A 19916-nucleotide genomic window follows, 5' to 3' on the forward strand; every position below is an offset into this window, starting at 1 on the left:
AATGTGTTTCTTCCCCCAAGGTTAAACGGATGAGTGAGGTTCAGGCACTGACAGCTCTGCTTGTCCCCTGGAAGCGATAAACAAGCATGAAGAACCAGAGGGGGGAAAAAAAAAAGTTTGTTTTCTGTCAAATGCTTATTTTGACGGCGCTGGCTTGAGGATGTGGATTTGCTCCCGGTGTGGCCGTGGGCAGCCAGTAATGGGCATCGTCACGGCTGTGTTGGGAGCTGTTTGTGGTGACAGGCGGGCCGGAGCTCAGCGAGATGCTGGAGCACCAAACAGCTCTGGCAGTAGGTGCTGGTTCAGCCCCGGCATGTTGCTGAGCCGTGGGGATCGGGTGGGAGCCAACATGTCACCCACACGGCTCCCATGGTGGCCCTAGGAGCAGTGCCAGGGCTGGCAGAGCCAGGGCTGCCCCTGCGGCTCCAGGTCTGTCCCAGGTTGTGGTGCCCAGGGCCTGATCCCGTCTGCTCTGGGTGGTGCCCCAGGGTGCGTTCTGGCCGCGGGTCCCTCTCCCCACACGGTCACCACACCAGCTGCTGCTGCCCCTGCTCAATGTCACACTTGGAGCCTGTCAGTGTGAAAAAGGGTTTGCAGCCGATAAGCGATCGGGCTGTCAGCTGCAGAGTGCCGCTCGCTCGTGATTTACTGCAACGTCGCTAACGGAGCACAGATTTTTCTTAATCTAAATTGAAAACTACTCAAGTAGAAAAATAATTTCATTGCTTCATCTTGAAGGGGCGGGGGGAGAGGAAGGGGAAGAGCTGTGCCAGGGGAGGCAGGTCTGGGGCTGCCTGTGCTCCCTGTGGCTCTGGGCAGGGCTGTCCTGGGGCCACCAGCCCTGTCACCTTGGGCAACTCCTGCACTGGGGACAAGTGGTGGCTTCTCTGGTCAGACGGTGAAGCCATGTTGCTGTGACCCATGGCTGGGCCTGGCAGTGCCTCTGGCATGTGCTGGGGGTGCGGTGGGTGGCAGGGGCTGTGTCCCCACCACAGGGCTGTGCCGCTGGCGCAGGTGGGGACACGCTGTCTCAAGATTGGAAATTTGGAGCGTGAGCGAATTCTGGGAGCATTTGCTGAGCTGGATAATAACGTGGCCAGTGAGCTGCATCCCAAGCACGCCACCAAATTAAAGAAATTTTTTTTCCCCTTTAATTTAAAAGTCACCGTTGGGAAATCTCTGTTGGCCTCAGCAGTGATTTCCCCCCAGGCTGCCTTTCTGGAGAAATCTTTAATTTTGATTGTCACGCTTTGTGGAGTTTAACTCGGGGAAGCGGAGCCATAAATAAGGTGCCGCTCTGGCTCCAGCTGTGCCGGGACAGCGAGCGGCACCGGCGCGGGGATGGAGGAGCAGCCTGGCCGTGGTCACCGCACTGGGGTGGGGGCACCAGCCCGGCTCCCCCTGCTCGCCCTCCCCGCAGCTGGATTTCACAGATCAGCTCCTTTTAATTACCCACTCCTGCCCCCCCTGCCCGCCTGCCAAATGAATCGAATCGGCAGGTTCATGAAAATCTCATTAAATGTTATGCCACAGCTGGCGTCTCCCAATGGCCCTGCGGTGCCGGCCGGCTCAGTGGGCGCTCAGCCCCGGGACCTGGCACCCCGGCCGGGAGCTGCGGCAGGTATCACCCCAAACCCTTTGGGCTGGAATGGCGGCACTGGGATGGGGTGTGAAGGCTGCGAGGGGCTGGGGGGCAATCGCCCAACAGCTCCAGCAGCAATTTAGAAAAAGTGGCAGAAATGCAGGTGCCGCCCTTTTGGCGTGGAGGTGGTGCAAGCTCTGGGAAGGTTACAGCCCATTTGCATTTTACCCTTCAGTAATTTCAGTGCTTGCGGGTGCAATTAAGAGGCCAGCCTGGTCTTATGGAGCCATCGATGCAGAGACCTGAATACCAACAGCTCCCCGCGTGTTCCCATCCTGACCGCCCATGCTCACACTGCAGCAATGCCGGTGCATTTCCACTGCTGCAGGAATGGGCCTTGGTGATGTTAAATGCTCGTTTTTTAGCTTGTCCGGTAGCCTGGCCCTCCCGAACCGTGGGTGCCAGCGCTGGTGCGGGCAGACACAGACGCCAGGCAGGAGCCGGTGCTGGCACAGTGGGATGGTGGCTGTGGCAGAACCAGGGCTGGGAAGGGACCACACTCGCCTCCCCATTAAAGCATCAGGTCCAATGTTATCTCTGGAAGAAGAGCCCCAGGCCTGTTTCGTCCCTTTTACAAGTAAACCACCAATGAAGCAGTGCTGGCTGCACCCGGATGCTGGCATGGCCCCAGTGGGATGACCCTCCTGTGGGACAGGGGCTCTGGGGTTGCCCCGGGACTGGTCCCCTTCTCCCTCTTGGGTGGGACACGAGGCTCAGAGCGTGGCCGTCTTCCCCTTTAAGCTTCACCCCGGTTTAATTGGATGGTTTTGAGTCCCGGCTCATGATTCCTGCAGCAATTTGGTCTGAGATTTCTTTCTTTTCCTCCATTATCCACTCTGATTAACTCAGCTGCACCTGTCAGCTCTGATTCCGTGGCGCGGGGACGCCAGCAAGAGCCTCTTAAAATGCATGAGATTTATCCAGAGATTTACCAGCCATGCTGGGCAGTGATGCTGAACCGGGGAAAGAAGGGGCTGCGGGGCCCAGGTCGGTGTGGGTGCCGTGGGGGTGCTGGTGTCCCCCTGTCCCCCTGCCCATGCCCAGCTGGGGGGCCCAGGCTGGTGGCGGTGGGGACCCGCAGGTGCAGGCAGGGCCCGGCCGCCACCCCTGCCCGGGTGCTCGGGGGCTGCGGCTTTGCCACCTTGCAAACGCTCATTTCACATTCCAGCTGTAACTTGTTCCTTTTTCTCATTTTCATAGAAGCGAAAGCGTCCGGAAACGCGGCTGTGCCCGAGAAAGAGCGAGATCTGACATAATTAAAAAGTGGCTTCAATCAGGCTGTTTTCCTAATGGTTTGTCATATCAGCCCACACGGCCCAGCACCCTTCGTGCTCCTAACCCCCTGAGGCATCATTTACATTTCTTAATAACCCCTCATTAATATTCATGACGTGGGGAGGGTAATAACGGCTGAGTGCACACCACTAATTCAATTTCAGTGAGCCTCAGTGTGTTTAGTTAATCACCAGGGGACCTGGGTTACTCAGTACAATTATTTATTCGGAATTAGATCTCCAGGCATCTGGATTGAAACCTGAACTTGGAATAAAATTAAGGCAGGATTCTCCTCCCGCCGCAGGGCTGAGCCTCCCCGTGCCCTGCGAAGCTCCTGCGGCACCAGTGCTGCAGCTGGGGACCGTCCCCATCTCCGGGGGCTGCCGGGACCTGGTCCCTCTGTGTCCCCAGGGCCAGAGGTGCCACCGGGTGGCCGTTGTGCCTGCTGGCAGGCCAGAGGGTCAGCAGGACATCGCTGCCTGTTATGCTGGTGCACTGAGGGCAGAGGGGCTGGGACACCCCAAACTCCCGGGATGTTGCCAAGGACAGGGGACGAGGTGCTGTAGGTCCCATTGCCCCTGGCTGGGCAGCCCCGAGGTCCCAGTGATGTCCTGGTCCCCACGGTGGGTGGTGCCAGGGGTGTGGAGCTGCCATGGGCTCTCAGTTGTGGGTTTGTCGCACCTGGCCGGAGCCCCCAGAGTGGCCGGTGTCCCTGTGCCCAGGGGGCTGGCTTAGCCTGTCCCTTCGCCTCCTTGGGGCTTTTCGAGATTGCAGGTTTGCTCCTGGTTTTACTTTTCAGTTCAATGTTCTGTCCCTGTGCTCCAGCTGCCCTTATGGATAAATCTGTTACCGGTCCTGCCCCACAGCGGCTCGGGGACAGCCCGGTTTCCCAGACAGCGATGTGGCCATTCGGTGTGACGGGGACAGGAGGGGACAGCGGAGTCGGTGGCTGTTCAGTGGCACTGCCCCGTGCTCTGAGCTCGCAGCCCAGGGTTCATGGTGCCAGGTGAGACCCCCATGGGTGTGTATGGGCTCTTCACAGATCCGGGGCTTTGGGGACATCCTGAGGACCCACTGGGGTGTGAACCCTCCTGGCGGAGGGGACGGGGGCACTGGTGCCTGGTGTGTGTCACGCTCACAAGTGTCGCTGCTCCGCTCGCACGGCTGGTGAATCAACACTCAGCGGTGAAGCCGGATGATCCCGTAATTATCTCCTATTTATCTCATCTCTAACAGGCAGATTTGTTGAGTTAATTTTGTCATGACTGATACCTCCTGTATTTTATTGAAACAACGGGGGATGCCAGGGCCTTCTTTGAAAACATTATATATATTTTTAATTTTGTGAGTGTTCTCAACCCAGACTCCTACTGAGATAACTGCATAATATCTGCGATCATTATGTTATGAAAAATTATTTTAGCTCAAAGCTGTTTTTTAAAGGATAGTTGAAATAAATTCAATAAGATTTTGGCCAAGTTGACTCTCTTCTAATTATTCATATTTGTTAAATTGAAAAATGCCTCTAATCTGTCAGTGGTTCTGCATCTCGGCAGATTACAGGACTATTTGTCACTTCGGCAAACAGGGACCATCACGTCGCCCCCGGGGCTCGTTCTGGGCCTCGTTTCACGGTGACGGCGGCTGGTGGCGGGTGTGGGCAGCACGTGCTGGCGATGGACGAACGGCTGCCCAGCCCCATGGAGGCTCGTGGGTGACAGAAAACAGGGAAAAAAACGCCCATTCTGGGAGCTGCTGGGCGCTCTGCAGGGCCCGTCCCCGGGGGTTCTGCCCCCTGCCCGCAGCACCGCCAGCCTGGCCACTCCTGCTCCTCTCCCGGTACCGGGGGGTCCCGGACAGGCGGGACCGCGGGTGCCGAGGCCGGGCTCCGGGCAGGCCCAGCCCCGCTCTCCCCCCGGCGCTCTCCCCCCGGCGCTCTCCCCACGGCGCTCTCCCCACGGCGCTCTCCCCCCGGCGCTCTCCCCCCGGCGCTCTCCCCCCGGCGCTCCCCCCCCGGCGCTCCCCCCCCGGCGCTCCCCCCCCGGCGCTCTCTCCCCTGCCCTCTCCTGGCCGCAAGAATCCTGGGGCTGCTTTACGGCAGTGTGGCGACTCCCGCCTCTCGCTTTCCGGCACCTGTCCTCCCGCCTCGCTTTCCGGCAGAGTGGCGCCCTCCCGGTTCGCCCGCGCTCCCTGCCTTACGGCACGGTGTCGTGCGGCTCCGGTGCTTGGCGACAGTTTCCCGGTGGCGGGGCCCGGCCGGTGCTATGGACGTGGGGGAGCTGCTCAGCTACCAGGTGAGCGGCCCCGCGGCGGCTCCCGGGGCGCTCGGGGGGCGGCGGCGGGGCCCGGCTGCTCCCCCGGGCCTTGCCCGGTCCTGCGCCGGTGGGAGCGCTCGGTGCGCGGGGAGCGGCCCGGCCCGGCCCTTCCCGCTGCCCCGCCGGGCCGGGGGAGCGCTGCCCCGCTGGGACCCGGCTACCGGCGGCTCATCGGGAACGCGGCTCCGTGGGGCCGTTTGTCCCGGGCGGTTCCGCGGCTGTGCCGCCCGTGCCCGTTCGGCTGCTCGGTTGGGCCTTGCCCGCCCCTTCGGTTGTTTTTTTTTTTCCTCCTACCTGCTTTGTGACAAAACTCTTTTAATTTAATCTTTACCCAAGCATTTGGTGAAAGTTTCCCTTCGTGTAACAGGTTCCTTTTCTCCTGTGCCCGTTTCCCCTCCCTCCTCTGCCCGTTCTGGCCGGTGTCTCAGGTCGGTTCACGGGCAGATGTGTTGAATCCCGCGTGTGGTGACACGGGGGTGGATTCCACGTGTTCCCGGTGCGTCAGGACCCAGAGCTCCGGTTTGTGATGATGTTTCAACCACTTTCATTGTGATTTGCGCACCCGACAGTGTTGGTTCGTACTTTGGTTCTGGGGCAAACTGCAGCCAGGGCCTTTCCCTGCAGAACGGGGGTAAGAAACACACTGAGACATGATGGAGTAGGGGGTTACGTGACCTCTCAGTTGTTACACTTGAGTTACTACACCCTCACTCAGATACCGTTACCTGAGCTGCTTTCCCCCTGCCAGCCTGGTCCATGCTGGGCCAGGGTCTCTGCGTGTGTTGGGAGCTGAGAAGTGTGTTCTGCCAGTCAGGATGTGCCTGTACTGTCAGAACGGGTTGTTTGGGATGCATAGGGCAGGCAGGAAAGTTACCTTTGGGTTCGAGAAATTTCTTATCTTCTTTTCCCAGTGGTACGAAAACACTGTGGTGTGGCTGTGGGAATGGCTTGTGGGAACCCTGCTGGGCCGTTCTCCGCCGTGGGTCACTGTCCGACACCCCTCCTGCCTCACTGTGCACACTGAGATCTGCTCTGCCTTTGGGTTTCCATCCCGACCGTTTTTCCTGTGATTTTTCAATATCATATTAGAACGATCATTTCTCATGTTCCTTAAATTCTTTGCTCTTCCCCACCTCAGTGACAGTTAATGATCCTGATGCAGTTTACATCTAAGGCGCGTAAAGGCAAACCTGTGTTGAACTTCTATTTGTTTTAATTTTTTAGCCAGGTTCTAGTTTGGATTTTTGTTTGTTTTCCTCTTGCCAAGCCACAGGATCCAATTCTGCTCTGTAGGAGGGTGTGCAGCTGCTTTGCCTCGATCTCACTGGTTTCTGCACAGCTTTCCCTGGGACGAGGTTTCTGAGATGAGGGTGACCGCTCGTGGCAGCGCGAGGCTGGGTTCTGTGGGGCGAGAGGTAAAGAAATGCTGCCAAGGTGCTGGGTGTTATGATTTTAACTTCTTGCTGCTGAAATGATGCTTGCTTGCGGGACAGAACATTCTGCAGCTCTCAGGCAACTACTGAAGTGGTTCTGAAGGGTTTGTCCTTGCTCTGTGCGGTTCTGGTCTCTCCCCTGGGTATGGGTGGTTTCTGTGTCGGTAGCTGACGCTTCGGAGTAAGTGTTGGATTTCAGTGTCGATGAATTCAATCCTCCAGAACTGGGTAAAATGGTGAAAACAGGTGAAAGGAGTGGAGGAGCAGGAGGAGATGACACTGGTGTGCGTCTCCGTGCCCTGGCTTCCATGTCGTGCTGCAAATGAGCCAGTCTGCTCAGCTCAACCCAGAATAATTGCTTGTCTTTTACCCTGTTTTGGATTTGTCTCTAAATGCCTGGTCTGTGCCCTTGCTCAACCAGGATGATGTTTTCCCTCAGTGCCAGACTCGGCGTGGAAGATTGCAGGCACCGTGCCACCAATTCAGCACCAAGTGCCTGTCAGAGTGGGAAAAGGAAACTCTCGCAACAAAAAATACAATTAACCAGCACCTGGCGGTTTATACAAAGCTCAGGAATCCATAAACTTTATGTGTTGCTGCAAAACAGTTGCAGATGGTCTAAAGTGATGATTAAATATTGCTGCTGCTCTGCCCAGAAAGGCTACGCCTGGATCCTGTGTCTGGTCTCCAATTACAGAGGGTAATTAGGGGACAAAGCCAACTCTGCTCTTCTCAGAGATCTCGTTCAATTGTCTTGGGAAGATGTAAGGGGGATTATTTTAATACTCATTAAATGCAGATTTCACCGGTGTGAGAGATCATTACAAACTGCTAATTTTTTAATGGAATATTAGTAAAATCAAGTAACAAAAGTGGCAGTAAATAATGGGATAAGGGCTCACGTGTCTGAATGGCTTGAGCGCAGGTTGTGGTGGGACGGAGGAGGCCCCGCGTAATTCCTGCTGCTGGCACAGCTGATTAACTCTCAATGTGTGATATAATGGATGTATCTGATGGTGGAGGCGGTGTGGCTGAGCAGGAGCTCCGTCACTTTGCAGCCTCCTTACCTGCTGGCTCTTGTCCTGCCCGTGGTTGAACCAGGAGCCCAGGCTGTGCCGCACAGCTGGTGTTTGGCGCTGACGGGGCTGCGAGTGGGTCTTTGTTTGACTGTTCGGGGTGTGATCTTGGCCACTGAACTGCAGCGTGTGTGTCACAGCAGGGTCGGTCCCGCCACCCACTGCGGGGTTGAGTCTGGACGGGAAAGGGTTCGTTAGGTGGGCTGGTGAGGAGCTGTCTGTTTGTGGGTTCAGCACACGTCTGCTGTTTCAGTTGCCCCCCGTTTGTGTGGGTTTGGGGCTCTCGAGGTGTTCGTGGCAGCAGTTCTCCCTGGTTCTAACACTCAGATCCTGCACCAGATAGGAGTGTTGTGCTTCAGGAGGTAAAACCAATAACCAGTAGGATTGATGGTAGTCTGGTTTATCACAAATGCCAGAAGCAAAATGCAGAAGGGAGGGAAGATTCCCCTGGGGATTCGGGGCTGCGTTCGTAGCCCAGCGCTGCGCAGGTTCTGCAGGGCTTGAGCAGCCGCAGCCGCCGAGCTGGCGGCACAGAACAGGCTGCATCGCTGATGAAGATTTATTTCAGATTTTATTAACAAATAATTTGTGAGCTGCACAGTAACCAGGTTACCCGCAGAGCAGCTGTCTTGGTGTGGAACTCCATCCCTGAGACTCCTCCAGACCCCAGTGTCTGGAGGAGCTGGAGCCCTGGAGCTCAGCCCGCTGGGTGCGGGTCCCTGTCCCCACGCTGGTGGGGTCCCTGTCCCCACACTGATGGGATCCCTGTCCCCACACTGACAGGGGCCCTGTCCCCAGGCTGTGGGTCCCTATCCCCACGCTGTGGGGCAGCAGCTGCACAGAGTGGCCGGCGGGGCTTGAGCAGGTTGCGTTTCTCTGGCATGGGATGTGAATGTGCCAGTGGAGCAGGTACAGCCCCGGGGCCGTGTGTCCCCACAGGGACTGTGTGTCCCCGGTCATGTCTGGAGCGGGTCTGTGACGGTTGGGTCTGTCAGTTCACAGCCAAAAGTGCAGCTGAAGGCTGGAAGAGAAGCAGATAATTCTCCCTTTACTGATCACCAGTTTTTTTTTACTTCATTGGAATTTATAAATGTCAGGGTTTTTTACAGCTTTTTTTAAACCCTTTTTTTTGTGTGTGTGCATTGATACCAGTGTTAGATTTAAATGAAAATGTCTTCTGAATAAATTACTGTGAATGCACTGCATTCAAGAGGAACAAAATTAAGCTTAACTAACAAAACAATTTAAAAATGCTTTTCTTGTGCATTTCCTAATGAATTCCATCTTCTTGCCAAATGCACCTTAGCACAACTGAGTAAAAAACCCCACAATTTATTTATCAAATGATTAACTTTCCTTTTTCTACCAGAAAGCAAAACTTGTGTAGATGTTTGTGAAGCCATGAAATTATTTAAATGAACATGTTTAGACACAATTTATGTGTTTGCTTAGCAAAATGTGCCAGTCTCAATGCAGCAATGTACGTGTTTAATTCTGTGGGTTGGTACCCATCCCGTAGCAAACACCATCGTGATGTGAAGGTGGGAACCGGTGCCCAGGGCTGGTGCTCCCGTGAATCCGGTGCTGGCGGCCGCGCATCCCTGCGAAATGAGCACAAACCCAGGGGCTGCACTTAGGCCTTGATTTCTGGGTTCTAACGGTGCTGGTTGGAAACCTGCAATGTTCTTGGGAAGGTTTTGTGTAACATCAATAACAAAAGGAAAAACCTTAATGCCTTCTTAATAGCGTTTGCCCGGGAATTCAATTACTGCCGATTGCCGGCGTGTTGGCAGCGTTAATGACGGCACGCGGGGCACCTCCATAATTCATCATCATGATTTCTGTTGTGTTACAGACGATTCCTTCCCCTCAACAATGCATACATATGAAAAAGGATTAAAAGACTGAGACTGGAGCTGGGTGTAAATTCTGCTGCTGTGGGCTGTGTGCTCAGAGGAGATGGTGTTGGTTTCACGATGGAGTTTGAATTTGGGTTTCGTTCAGGTGATCAGTCCCTGTTGTTCGGCACCTTGGCTCTGACAAGCCCCCGCTCTCTCCCTCCCTCGTTCCGCTGCCGCCTCCGGGGATTTTGTTCCTTTTTTCATCTTAGAAATGGGAGCGAGGAATGAGATTGTGACTCACTGCATGAGGAGCGTCTGGGACAGATCTCGGATGGCTTTTTGTTGTGAATTTCAGGACTTTTGTGGCACTAATTTCTGTGTCTGTGGTTGTAACGTTACCTGTCAGAGGTGCTTTGGGATGAATTGGGGGTTATCGAGGAGTGAGTGGAAGGACAGACCTGGGTGCCCTTAGGGGCACTGAGCAGGGAATGTATATTAACCAGAGCCTTTCCCTGAGAATGTCATTTAGAACAACACCTTTTTTCTTTTTATTTTCCTTATTGAATTGTTGATTTCTTGGGGAGGGTTTGAATTATTTGTTGTGAATGACACATTTGTTTCCAAATTGTTCTATGTGAAATCATATTTAAAAGTAGCTAGAAGATAAGTAATAGGAATTTGCTTAGCAAACAACCAACCAAACAAAAACAACCCCCCAAAACTGACCCCCCCAGCCCCAAACAAAAACAATCCAACAAAACCACAAAGCCCAACAACCAAAAAAATAAAAAATGCAACCCTGAAAATCTGCTGCCAAAACCCTTCAAGCAAATAATTTTTTCATTTCAGAGGATCTCCGGGTGTGCTTATGCTCCCCAGCTATTGCATTATGAGCTGAGTAACTGCGTTAAAGGTGCCTGAGAGCACTGAGAGGAGCTTTGAGTCGAGAATGGACTGTCTGGAACGGACAGAGCGGAGGAGCCGTGGGCAGGAAGGGGCGGAATGGAGGGGACGGGGGCTGCAGCTCCTCAGCCTTGGTTTGTGTTGAGCCCTCGGTTGGGAACTGAGTTCTGCACCTTCCCGGTGCTGCTGGGGCAGCCGCTACCCCTCTCCTCTCCTTATAATTAACACTTCGGTTGCTTTTGGGGGGTGTGGGTGATGTGTCTTGTTTTGTTTGTGTGGGTTTTTGTTTTTAAACGTCTCCCGAAAGTCGTTTTCTTGCAGGCAGAGTTTGCATTTGCTGGTTGTTCCTTTGCACAGCCCTAAGGAGGTGACGGTCTCGGGCTGTGCCGAGGAGCTGCTGCAGCAGCTCTGTAGCTCCTGGTGGGGTTGTCTCAGAGGTTTGTTGTCCCCAACCTGCCAGGAGCTGGAAATTCCCCTTTGACACCCGCGTGGGGCCTGGCAGGAGAGTGACACTGTCACCTGTTCCCACTGCAGCTTTCTGGCTTTAAATCGAGTGGAGAAGAGCCCAAATCTCAGTGGAAAGCAGCCTCACATCGATGTGACGTTCATGGTTTTAGACAGAGATTCCACCCAACAGAAAAATGGGGTCTTCCTGCCAGGTCATGTTTCATGAACTAGGTCAGACAAATGCTGGACCTGCTGGGTTACAAAATCATCCACCAGGAACTTGAGCAGCTGATAGAAAGTAAAAGTATTTTTCCAATTGTTTTCATTGTTCTTAGCACACAGGCTTCTTTTAAATAGTGAAGAATGAAGCTTTGTTTTCCTGTAGGTACAGAGCATGCAGTACTGCCATTCCAGCTTGTCTGTCCTTCAACAAAATGTGAGACACCCAATCTAATATCCTTGTGGGTTTTGAAGGGAGAGTTTTCCCTTCTGCTGCAAATGTTTAATCCCTTTTTGCCAGAATTAAAACATGGGATTAGGGTTAACGGACTTACTCTTTTCCCTGGCAAATTACCTTTAATTTTGACAATTAAGTAGAGAATGTGGAATGAGATCTGAAGTTGTTGGAAGCCAACTGTAAAGGTGGGGCCCGAGGTGGTGCAGGCCCTGCAGAACTGCGGCAGCCGGCGATGCCGCCGTCCTGCAAACCCAAACCAGGCGCTGAGGCTGCAGCGGTGTCAGCAACCTTGAGACAGGAGGACGGGAAGTCAAAGCGTGGTAGGATGCACACAAGGATTTAATATAGTCTCATATACTAGGAGGGTAAATTCTCTTTTTCTGCTCTCTGAGCTCGTTGCTCTGCCGTCTGTACGTCGTGGGTTTGTCTCCCTGCCAGGTCCTGGTCCCCAGGTTGCTGATCTGCTGGTCTCTGCAATATTGGTTACGGAGATCCCTGCCCATGACCTGTGTCCATGGATCGAACCTGGCAGGACACTGACACAGCTCTTGGCAGAGCCATTCCCCCACTCATCTAATGTTCCACCTCACTAAATTAATTTCCTTTCAGCTTCCAGAGTTGAGAAGTGTTGTGTAAGCAAATCCTTTAAACAACTTGCAAAATTTCCTCAGTATGTCTTGTAATATTGGGATTCTGGTTTGCAAGGGTCACAGAAGCCTTGTGTTCATTCACTTTATTTCTCGATTTAGCCCAACAGAGGGACAAAGAGACCCCGTGATGAAGAGGAAGAAGAAATCAAAGCACGTCGGAAACAAGCGGGTGCCCGCGAGCACAGTCGGCACAGGGAAGAGGAGCCTGTTGCTGTGGATGAAACTGATGATGAGAAGAAGAAACTTCTTCAGATAATGGAGAGAGATGGAGAAGAGGAAGAGGAGGAAGTAAATCACTGGTGTTCTGGGGAGCGGGGAGGCAGCGGGAAATAAGCAAACGCTCAGTCACTTCTCTGTGATTTCCATTTCTTTCCATGTAGATGATAACTGGTGATTTTCTCGTGCCTCGTGCAGCTGGAGGTCCTGGCTTTACTTTCCTGCCCTGCGGGGTGTTCATTCATTTCAAATGGGCTTCTCAGAGATTTCCTCTGAAGCCTTGGGGAGGGCAAAGGGAGAGAGAAGGGAAAGCTTTCAAGCCTGATCTCTGTTTTAGGCTGGGAATAGCCAAATCACCTTCTAAAATATGTTTTTTAGGAAAAAGTTTCTGTATTCTCACTGTTTTTTTAACTCTGTTATCCTTGTCAGTGCCCCCAGCCCCGCAGCCTCTCCCACTCCCCCTCTCTATGTCTCTGCAGCAGCAGCAAAAAGCCACCGTTCCTCTGTACGAGCAGGGCCTGGGGTCAGAGCAGGGGGCAGCTGCTGTCAGGGGTAAATGATTTCCAGCCTTGGAGACAGAAATCCAATGCAGCATTGGCCTTTCTGCCAGGGGCCAGGGAAAAGATCACTTTATAAATGCGACACATGGATTGGTATAAATCTAGAAGATATTTGCTTCCTGCTGCCTGTGTCCTGTTTGATAAAGAACCAAGTGAGATTCACCACTGCAGAATCGTGTAGGTTTGTAAAATATCGTGGCCTCTGTATGCAGCATTGCCAGCATTTGTCTCTGGAAATCTCCCTCGTTTGTTTGACATTGAGCTATTGCCATTACAGTTGTTGCTGGTGGCAGAGAAAGATCACGTGGGATTTCTGTAGCATTGTGCTCCAGGATGAAGGGACGTAGCCCGGAGTCCTCTCAGCTGGCGGGTCCTGGGGGTTCCCGCGGCTCTATCAGGTGCAGTTCTCCCATCTGGACCTTTTAAGGACTGGAAGTCCAAAGTGTCTTTGGAACCAAAATCTCTTGTTTATTATCCTGGAACATGGTTAGTAAAAGTGCCATCAAAATGCACTTTGTAACAGTAGATTTGAGGAAAGGAAGCTGATCTGTAGGACACTGTAATGCTGAATGCACAGGTAACACAAGATACAGAGCAGCTCCTCATGCGGATGAGGCAGGGGGGTGTTTTAGAGACAGTGAAGAGTCAAACGAGAGGGGGAAGCAGAGCCGGTGTGTGTGACAGTGCCTCTGTGGGCTGGAATCCCAGTGCAGGGAGAAAATGGTTTGGGCAACTCAGTATTGATGGACGGGTGGTGCCACGAGGGGGATGGTGCTGGAGTCCCAGACTGTTCTGCTGGGAGGGACCTGCAGGATTATCCAGTGCAGCTCCTGTCCCTGCACAGGACACCCCGAATTCACACCAGCAGTGTGTGCTGGGCCTGAGGCTGCAGGCAGCCTCGTGTAAGGGAAGACTTGGGCTGGTGCTATTATTGACATGGAGTTTGCTGAACAAACTCAAGTTTTCTGTCTTGCGCAAGATTCCTGCTTAGAGTCGCTAACCAAAGAGTCTTCAACACCAGAAGCAACTCTTGATTTAATCCCGAACAGGAGATGGGACACACAGCTTGGCTTAAGATGTGAAGGGGCTTGGTTTGCTTTTTGTTTTGAGAACTTCTCTCTAATAGTGGTTGTAGCATAGTCAAATAAAGGAGAGGGAAGAGGTTACACGAGAAAATCTATATGATCAATGTTTTATTAAAAGAAGTGCATTAACTAAAATAATGAAACAAGGAAAATAATAGAATCGTGTTTGTAGGTGTCAGGGAGGCAGCAGAAGTTATGCAGCTAGTGTATGTAAATGTGTAGTGCCAGCTGAGAAACACCTTAGAATTTCAGAAATAAAAAGTACTAGAGTAAAATGTTGATTTTTTTTTTCTTTAGAAAAAGACTTTAAAATAAAAGTGAAAACTTATCCAAGCGAGGAAAATACAAAAGAACATAAACTCGGGGCAGTTAAATGTAGAGCTACAAAAAGAAAAAACACAGTGGACTTCAGAAAAGAAACTCTCCCTGGGCATGAGCTGCCAATGCACATTTTACATGTCAGCAGCAAAATCCTCTGTGTGTGTGGTGGTGCCTGGTGCTCCCAGGTGTGAGCACAGCTCAGGGAGGATGAGCTGTCCCAAGGGGTTTGTTTGTCATTGGTAGTTTCAGAAAGCGCAGGGGAGTTCTGCTGGTTCCTTCACGGGTGAACCCTGGTTTGCACCAGCCCGGCGGGCGGTTTGTTGCGGGGAGCAGGTCAGGGGGTGCAGGGGGTGTCCCGGGTGCCCTCAGTGGGGTGTCCCGTGTTCCCCTTGCCCAGCTCTGTCCTCTGCCCTTCCCTCTGCTCAGGAGGAACCTCTGGATGAAAGTTCAGTGAAGAAGATGATTCTCACCTTTGAGAAGAGATCGTACAAAAACCAGGAGCTGCGGATCAAGTTTCCTGACAACCCAGAGAAGTAAGATCGTGCTCGGCCCCTCTCTCTTACTCCTTTTTTCAACCCTAAATCAATTTCCTGGATATACAGGCATTTTCAGTTACACAAGGCTTATGTAACAGCACTTATTGCCATGTAGTTCTCAGTTGTATTTGAGACTAACTTTTTTAATTAAAAATGGCATTAAGGAGACGCTGGTGGTGACTGGTACATGGCCGGCAGCACAAAGAGAATAATTAGCAATGAAGGGAAAAGTTCTAGTTTATTAAATTCTTGCTGTTGTTATTAATAATATGATAGATTGTGAAACTTCAGCACTAAACCTCATGTTGTTTTTATTTTGGGAGTGCACACACTCAGTAAGGTTTGGTGAGTTGGTGTCTGGGTGCTCAGAGCGAGCGCTGAGGAGCTCGGTCCACGCTGCAGTTCTCCCTTCTAGGTTTCTGTTTGGTTAGTTGTCTGTGTTCTCAGCCCATGCTGCAGTTCTCCCTTCTGGGTTTCTGTTTGGTTAGTTGTCTGTGTTCTCAGCCCATGCTGCAGTTCTCCCTTCTGGGTTTCTCTTGGCGCTGGCTCCGAGCGGTCGCTCTCTGCTGACAGGCAGCTGGTGCGTCTCTGGGGGGTGGGCTGGAAGATTGAGACCCTGGGCTGGGGAGTTTTGCTTTCCAAATAATTAAAGATTTTACACCATCATTTTGCGTGAAGGTGTTGTGCTTCCATATGCAGTCAGTGGTCCGTGTGGGAAGGAAATAATTCTATAGTATGAAGCTTTCAGGTGAGCAGAGCGGCTGGATGGGCTCTGAAAGCCGTCACAGACTTGGTGTTTGGTTCCACACCTGTGGTTCTAGTGAGCCGCTTGCTCCTTTCACCGAGATTTGTTATTCATGTTCAGTGAATTTCTTCCTACATTTGAGTGTCCTTGGGTTTTGTCCAGTTTACTGTTTGTTCCCTTACTCAAATTCTTTTTATGGACTTTACTTCAGCCTGATACAATTGCCACACTGATATGTGGCAGCCGGGGAAGGTGCATCGCTCTGGAGAACTGATTTCATATGCAGGTGGTTGTTTTCAGGTGTAGCCACAACCTCTTGATTTTTCTTTTTTTCTCCTAAGTTCTTGAACTGATTTGCAGAATTGGAACAAGTCTGGTTATGTCGATGGTAGGAAGGCTCCTGCTGTCGTGGTTGAGGTTCAAGGGCAGTCTCAGGACAGGAGGCGGCACAGCTGCCCTGGAGCTCTGGGCTCGGGATGTCAGCGCCGAGGGTCAAAATGATGGGGCCACGTTCAGCCAGGGGGATAAACCTGCCCTGGAACCCCCTGGGAGGGCTGGTCTCTGTTCTGAAAAGGGCTGTGCAAGACCGCAGCTGATGTACTTCTTCCTTTGTATTAACGGTTCTTGTCTTGCTCCAGGTTCATGGAGTCGGAGCTGGATCTGAACGACATCATCCAGGAGATGCACGTGATCGCCACCATGCCAGACCTGTATCACCTGCTGGTGGAGCTCAACGCGGTGCAGTCGCTGCTGGGGCTGCTGGGCCATGACAACACCGATATCCTTCCGTCGGTAAATCAGCTCTCACCCGAGAGGCTTTCTGCAGACTCTCTGTGTCTCTTAGGTCCAGCTTTCACAGGCTTCTGTGTGTATTTTTTCTCTTCTTTCCCACTCACTGAATTTATGTCTCTTTATTTTTTCTTCCAAGTGAAAGCCTTCTTTGTTCAAGTAATATTGATTCTGAGGTTTTCAGTGCTGTTATTCTGTTTTCCTGTTTTATGGACCTTTCATCTAGGCTTGAGTGGCTGCGTCAGAGCGTGAACAGATGAGCAATAGAGGAAAAGCTCAAGTACGGGCTTAGCAGCGCAGGGCCTTGATCTGTGTGCAGACTTTGTCTGGAGCAGTCCCAGGAAAAAGGAAAGAGTTTTACCCCTTTTTGTTGAAAGCTGAGCTGTGACACCTTCAGCTCTTTGCCATGAACTAGCTCACCACAGTGCCACGTCTTCATTTGCAAGTGTGATCAGTTCTCTTTAATTTGGTGTGCTTGGGGCTCTGGGTAGCCCCTCTGCTTACCTAAATATCCAGAGACATCTCCACGCTCAGTTAGTTTTTGTGTCACTGCTCGTGTTCCTCTGAAGATCTGAGGACATCTCAGAGAGGGTTTTCTGTCTATACTGCTAGAGATTTTGGTAGTTTTGAAGAAAAATAGTGTTATTTTTTTACTATCCTGGTGTCTTGGTGCTTGGCCACCAGCTGATAAATACACCTGTGCCTGGCTTACCGTTGTGCAGCCTCTATAAGTGGAGCTCGGCTTGCATTGCTTGTGAAATATTCTACGGTGGATTAAGCGGAGAAATTGTGAGATGATTTGAGAGATGGCGTGTTTGTGTCCTGACAAACACCAGTGAGCAGAGAGAGCGGTAAAGCGGGGTGGAAAGAGCTCTGCACTCAGACTGGGGCCTACAGCAGGGTTTCCTTTTTCCCTTTTATTGATTCATGACCTTTGGGAAGTAATTTATTCCTTATTTCTTTGTTTGTAAAGATGTAGGCAAGCAGCTTTTCTGAGGTGTTTTGAAATACGCTGTGTTAAAAGGACTGTTAAGTGTTCAGCGTTGTGGTCTGATGCACAGATCTTTGTTTTGTTTTTTAGCACTTTTCCTTGTGTTTAAGAATTCATAATTCATTCTTCCTAAGTGGGTGCAGCGATCAGGAGATAAAAACAAAGCATAAATATTTTATTGCATACTCGTTTATATTGGAAAGCACTGCTATGTGTTTGGCTATTTGGACTTGTATCTAGCTGAATCTCGATGCGGTGGAAAGCTGATCCTTGCAAACAGCACAGCTTTCCTTGTCTCTGATCCAGAATGGAAATTACTCTCAAGTGAATGTTTGTTAACAGTTTGCTGTTGGAGGGAAGCACCTACAATGCAGAACCAGTTTTGTGGCTACCACCGTTCCATTGCTTATTTTTTTGCCAGACACCACAGGCTCTTTGTGTACGACGTGCACGGTGTGAAGAGCTTGTGCCGGGTTTCTCATTCACAAGGCAGATCCAAGCGGAGGGGGTGCTGAGCGGGGTCCCAGCTGGAGCCTGCGGGAACGCGCTCCCTCGTCTTCTCAGCCATGAAAAGCTGTGTCCTGGGGTCACCGCGGCTGTCAAGGACTTGTCAGTATTTCCACTGTGAACTCTTTTTAATTGGTTTGCAACTTGCCTGTCAGTTAAGTTTATGGGTAGAAATTTGGCCTGTGAACTGCAATTTTGAGAAAAATATATTTCTTGTTATAAAACTGCTGAAGTGTTTTCCCATCCGTTGGAAGCAGGACCCAGGCTGTAGCGACGCCTCTGCACTGCGCTGCTGCTCACGGACAGAATAGAAACACCACTGAAGGGAAGATCTCAGCACAAAAATAAATTGATACAGCTCAAGTTTTGTAATGACTTCTTGTTAAAACAAATGGAAAAAGATTTTTAAAATGAGTTCTTCAAGGAGAGAACTAAACAAATGGCTCTTCAGATGTGATTTAAATATCGTGTCTTGAGGGACTAATGCAAGGAGACAAAAGCGATGTCCAGAGGGAGCAAATAATCTACTGAATGATTCATACAGTTGTACACAAAACATGTGAATGAAAGATGATCACCGACAGGGTTTTATTAATGAAAGACACAAAAACTTCAAGTGAGGTTTTGCTTTTCTGTCCCCTAAATTCTCTAGGACAACTGATGCTCTGGCAGGAACAGGAGCTCCCTGGGCAGTGGAGCCTGTTCCCTTCCCGGGCAGCACTTGGCATCTCTTGAGCTCCACAAGGTTCATATCGGTCCCTTCCTCCAGATTTTGGTAATTAGTAGTTGATTCTTTGCAGAATAAATGTAAGGCAGGTTATTTTCTCTTAACTTATTGAGCCGTACTGCAACTTGCTTTTAAAAATGGTACCCTGGCACCTTTGGCCATGTTTTTGTGTGAGCAGGAGTGACTGTGCTCGGTGAGGAGTCACCGCCCAGCCGGTTCCTGGTGGCAGGTGCAGCGGGAGGTGACATTGCCATCAGGAGCATGTGCAGAGAGCTCGACCTCGGGTAGGGAGTGCTGTAAATGAAAGAAAGAGGTTGTCTTAGTGAGACACATCTGCTGTGCTGAGACGTGGGTTAATGTGGGCCTGAGACAGGCAGCTCTTGCAGCCTTTCCTCAGCTTAGATAAGTCACAACTGGAACCTTGCTAAGGAAAGACATGTGAAAATGCTTTTCCTGCTGCTGCTCGTGTGTCTGAGCAAATGCACAAATAGGAGAACTGGGAGCCTGGCTCGTTAGCTGGGGCATTTTAAAGAGATTCATCACAAAGTTGTTATATAGGACGTGCAGAAAACTGCGAACCCTGTTCTGCCCCAGTGGGACTCAGGCAAGATTGATCAGCGTGTCTGAGAGAATGGGGAAGTGGGTCTAATGAGCTGGAATATGTCTCGTCGTACAGGAGGGCTGTGGAGCAGCCAGGGAACCTTGTGTTATGCAGCTTGGAGTTAATGAGTGAAAATGGGGCTGGCAGAAGCTGTGCTGCTCCTGCAAGGCCTGGCTTAATGGTGTGCGCTGGCCTAATTGGGCTGGGCAGAGGTGATGGCGGCTGCTCCTGCTGCGGCGGGTTACAGGACTGCCGCTGAGAGCACAACACCCAAATCACATTATTGGAACTTATATCTTTTTGCTTGTGTTCGATCTTGACAAGGCAAAATGGTGCCTGGTTATACCAGCTCTAGAAATGTTGATGTAAAAAACTCAATAAATATCAAGAAATAGTAAAATTGCCTGAGACAGTAAGCAGACAATCATGTTCATTTTTATCATTCCTAATTGTTGGGATTCCCTGATTTTGGTGCTTGTAGGACTGAGTGCTGAAGTGTCTGTGTGCTCTGGGCTCGGCTGTTCCTCCCCTCATGCTGGAACATGTTCGGCTGTGTTGGATCGTTGTATGAGCGCACTGGCCCCGGAGCGCCCTACTTGTGATACTCCGGGCATCTGCCTCTGTGTTCATTGTCCTTAACACCTGCACATGTTTCCATAGCCGTGGTGGACTTGCTTCAGGAGCTGACTGATATAGATACTCTCCATGAGAGTGAAGAAGGAGCTGAAGTCCTCATAGACGCTCTGGTAAGTAGTAGCCGCTGGATTATTTCGCTGCCTGAGCAGCGTGTGCCCGTGCA

At 51.4% G+C, this 19916-nt stretch overlaps 1 protein-coding gene across 2 annotated transcripts in view; it reads left to right on the forward strand.

The window, feature by feature from the left end:
- The first annotated feature begins 5085 nt into the window (after positions 1-5085).
- CTNNBL1 (catenin beta like 1) overlaps positions 5086-19916 on the forward strand; it is a 43783-nt gene continuing 28952 nt past the window's right edge. The window contains exons 1-5 of one of the 2 annotated variants that reach the window (XM_082065102.1): positions 5086-5211; positions 12139-12327; positions 14648-14754; positions 16141-16280; positions 19766-19863. In XM_082065102.1, the coding sequence (XP_081921228.1) occupies positions 5182-5211; positions 12139-12327; positions 14648-14754; positions 16141-16280; positions 19766-19863 (564 nt within the window). In that variant the 5' untranslated portion in view covers positions 5086-5181. Of the gene's footprint in view, positions 5212-6581; positions 6648-12138; positions 12328-14647; positions 14755-16140; positions 16281-19765; positions 19864-19916 lie in introns of those variants that run through there. The other variant, XM_082065101.1, reaches the window with a different exon arrangement.

This window comes from Streptopelia decaocto (genome assembly GCF_964273445.1).
Source record: "Streptopelia decaocto genome assembly, chromosome: 14".
NCBI classification, from domain to species: Eukaryota; Metazoa; Chordata; class Aves; order Columbiformes; family Columbidae; genus Streptopelia; species Streptopelia decaocto.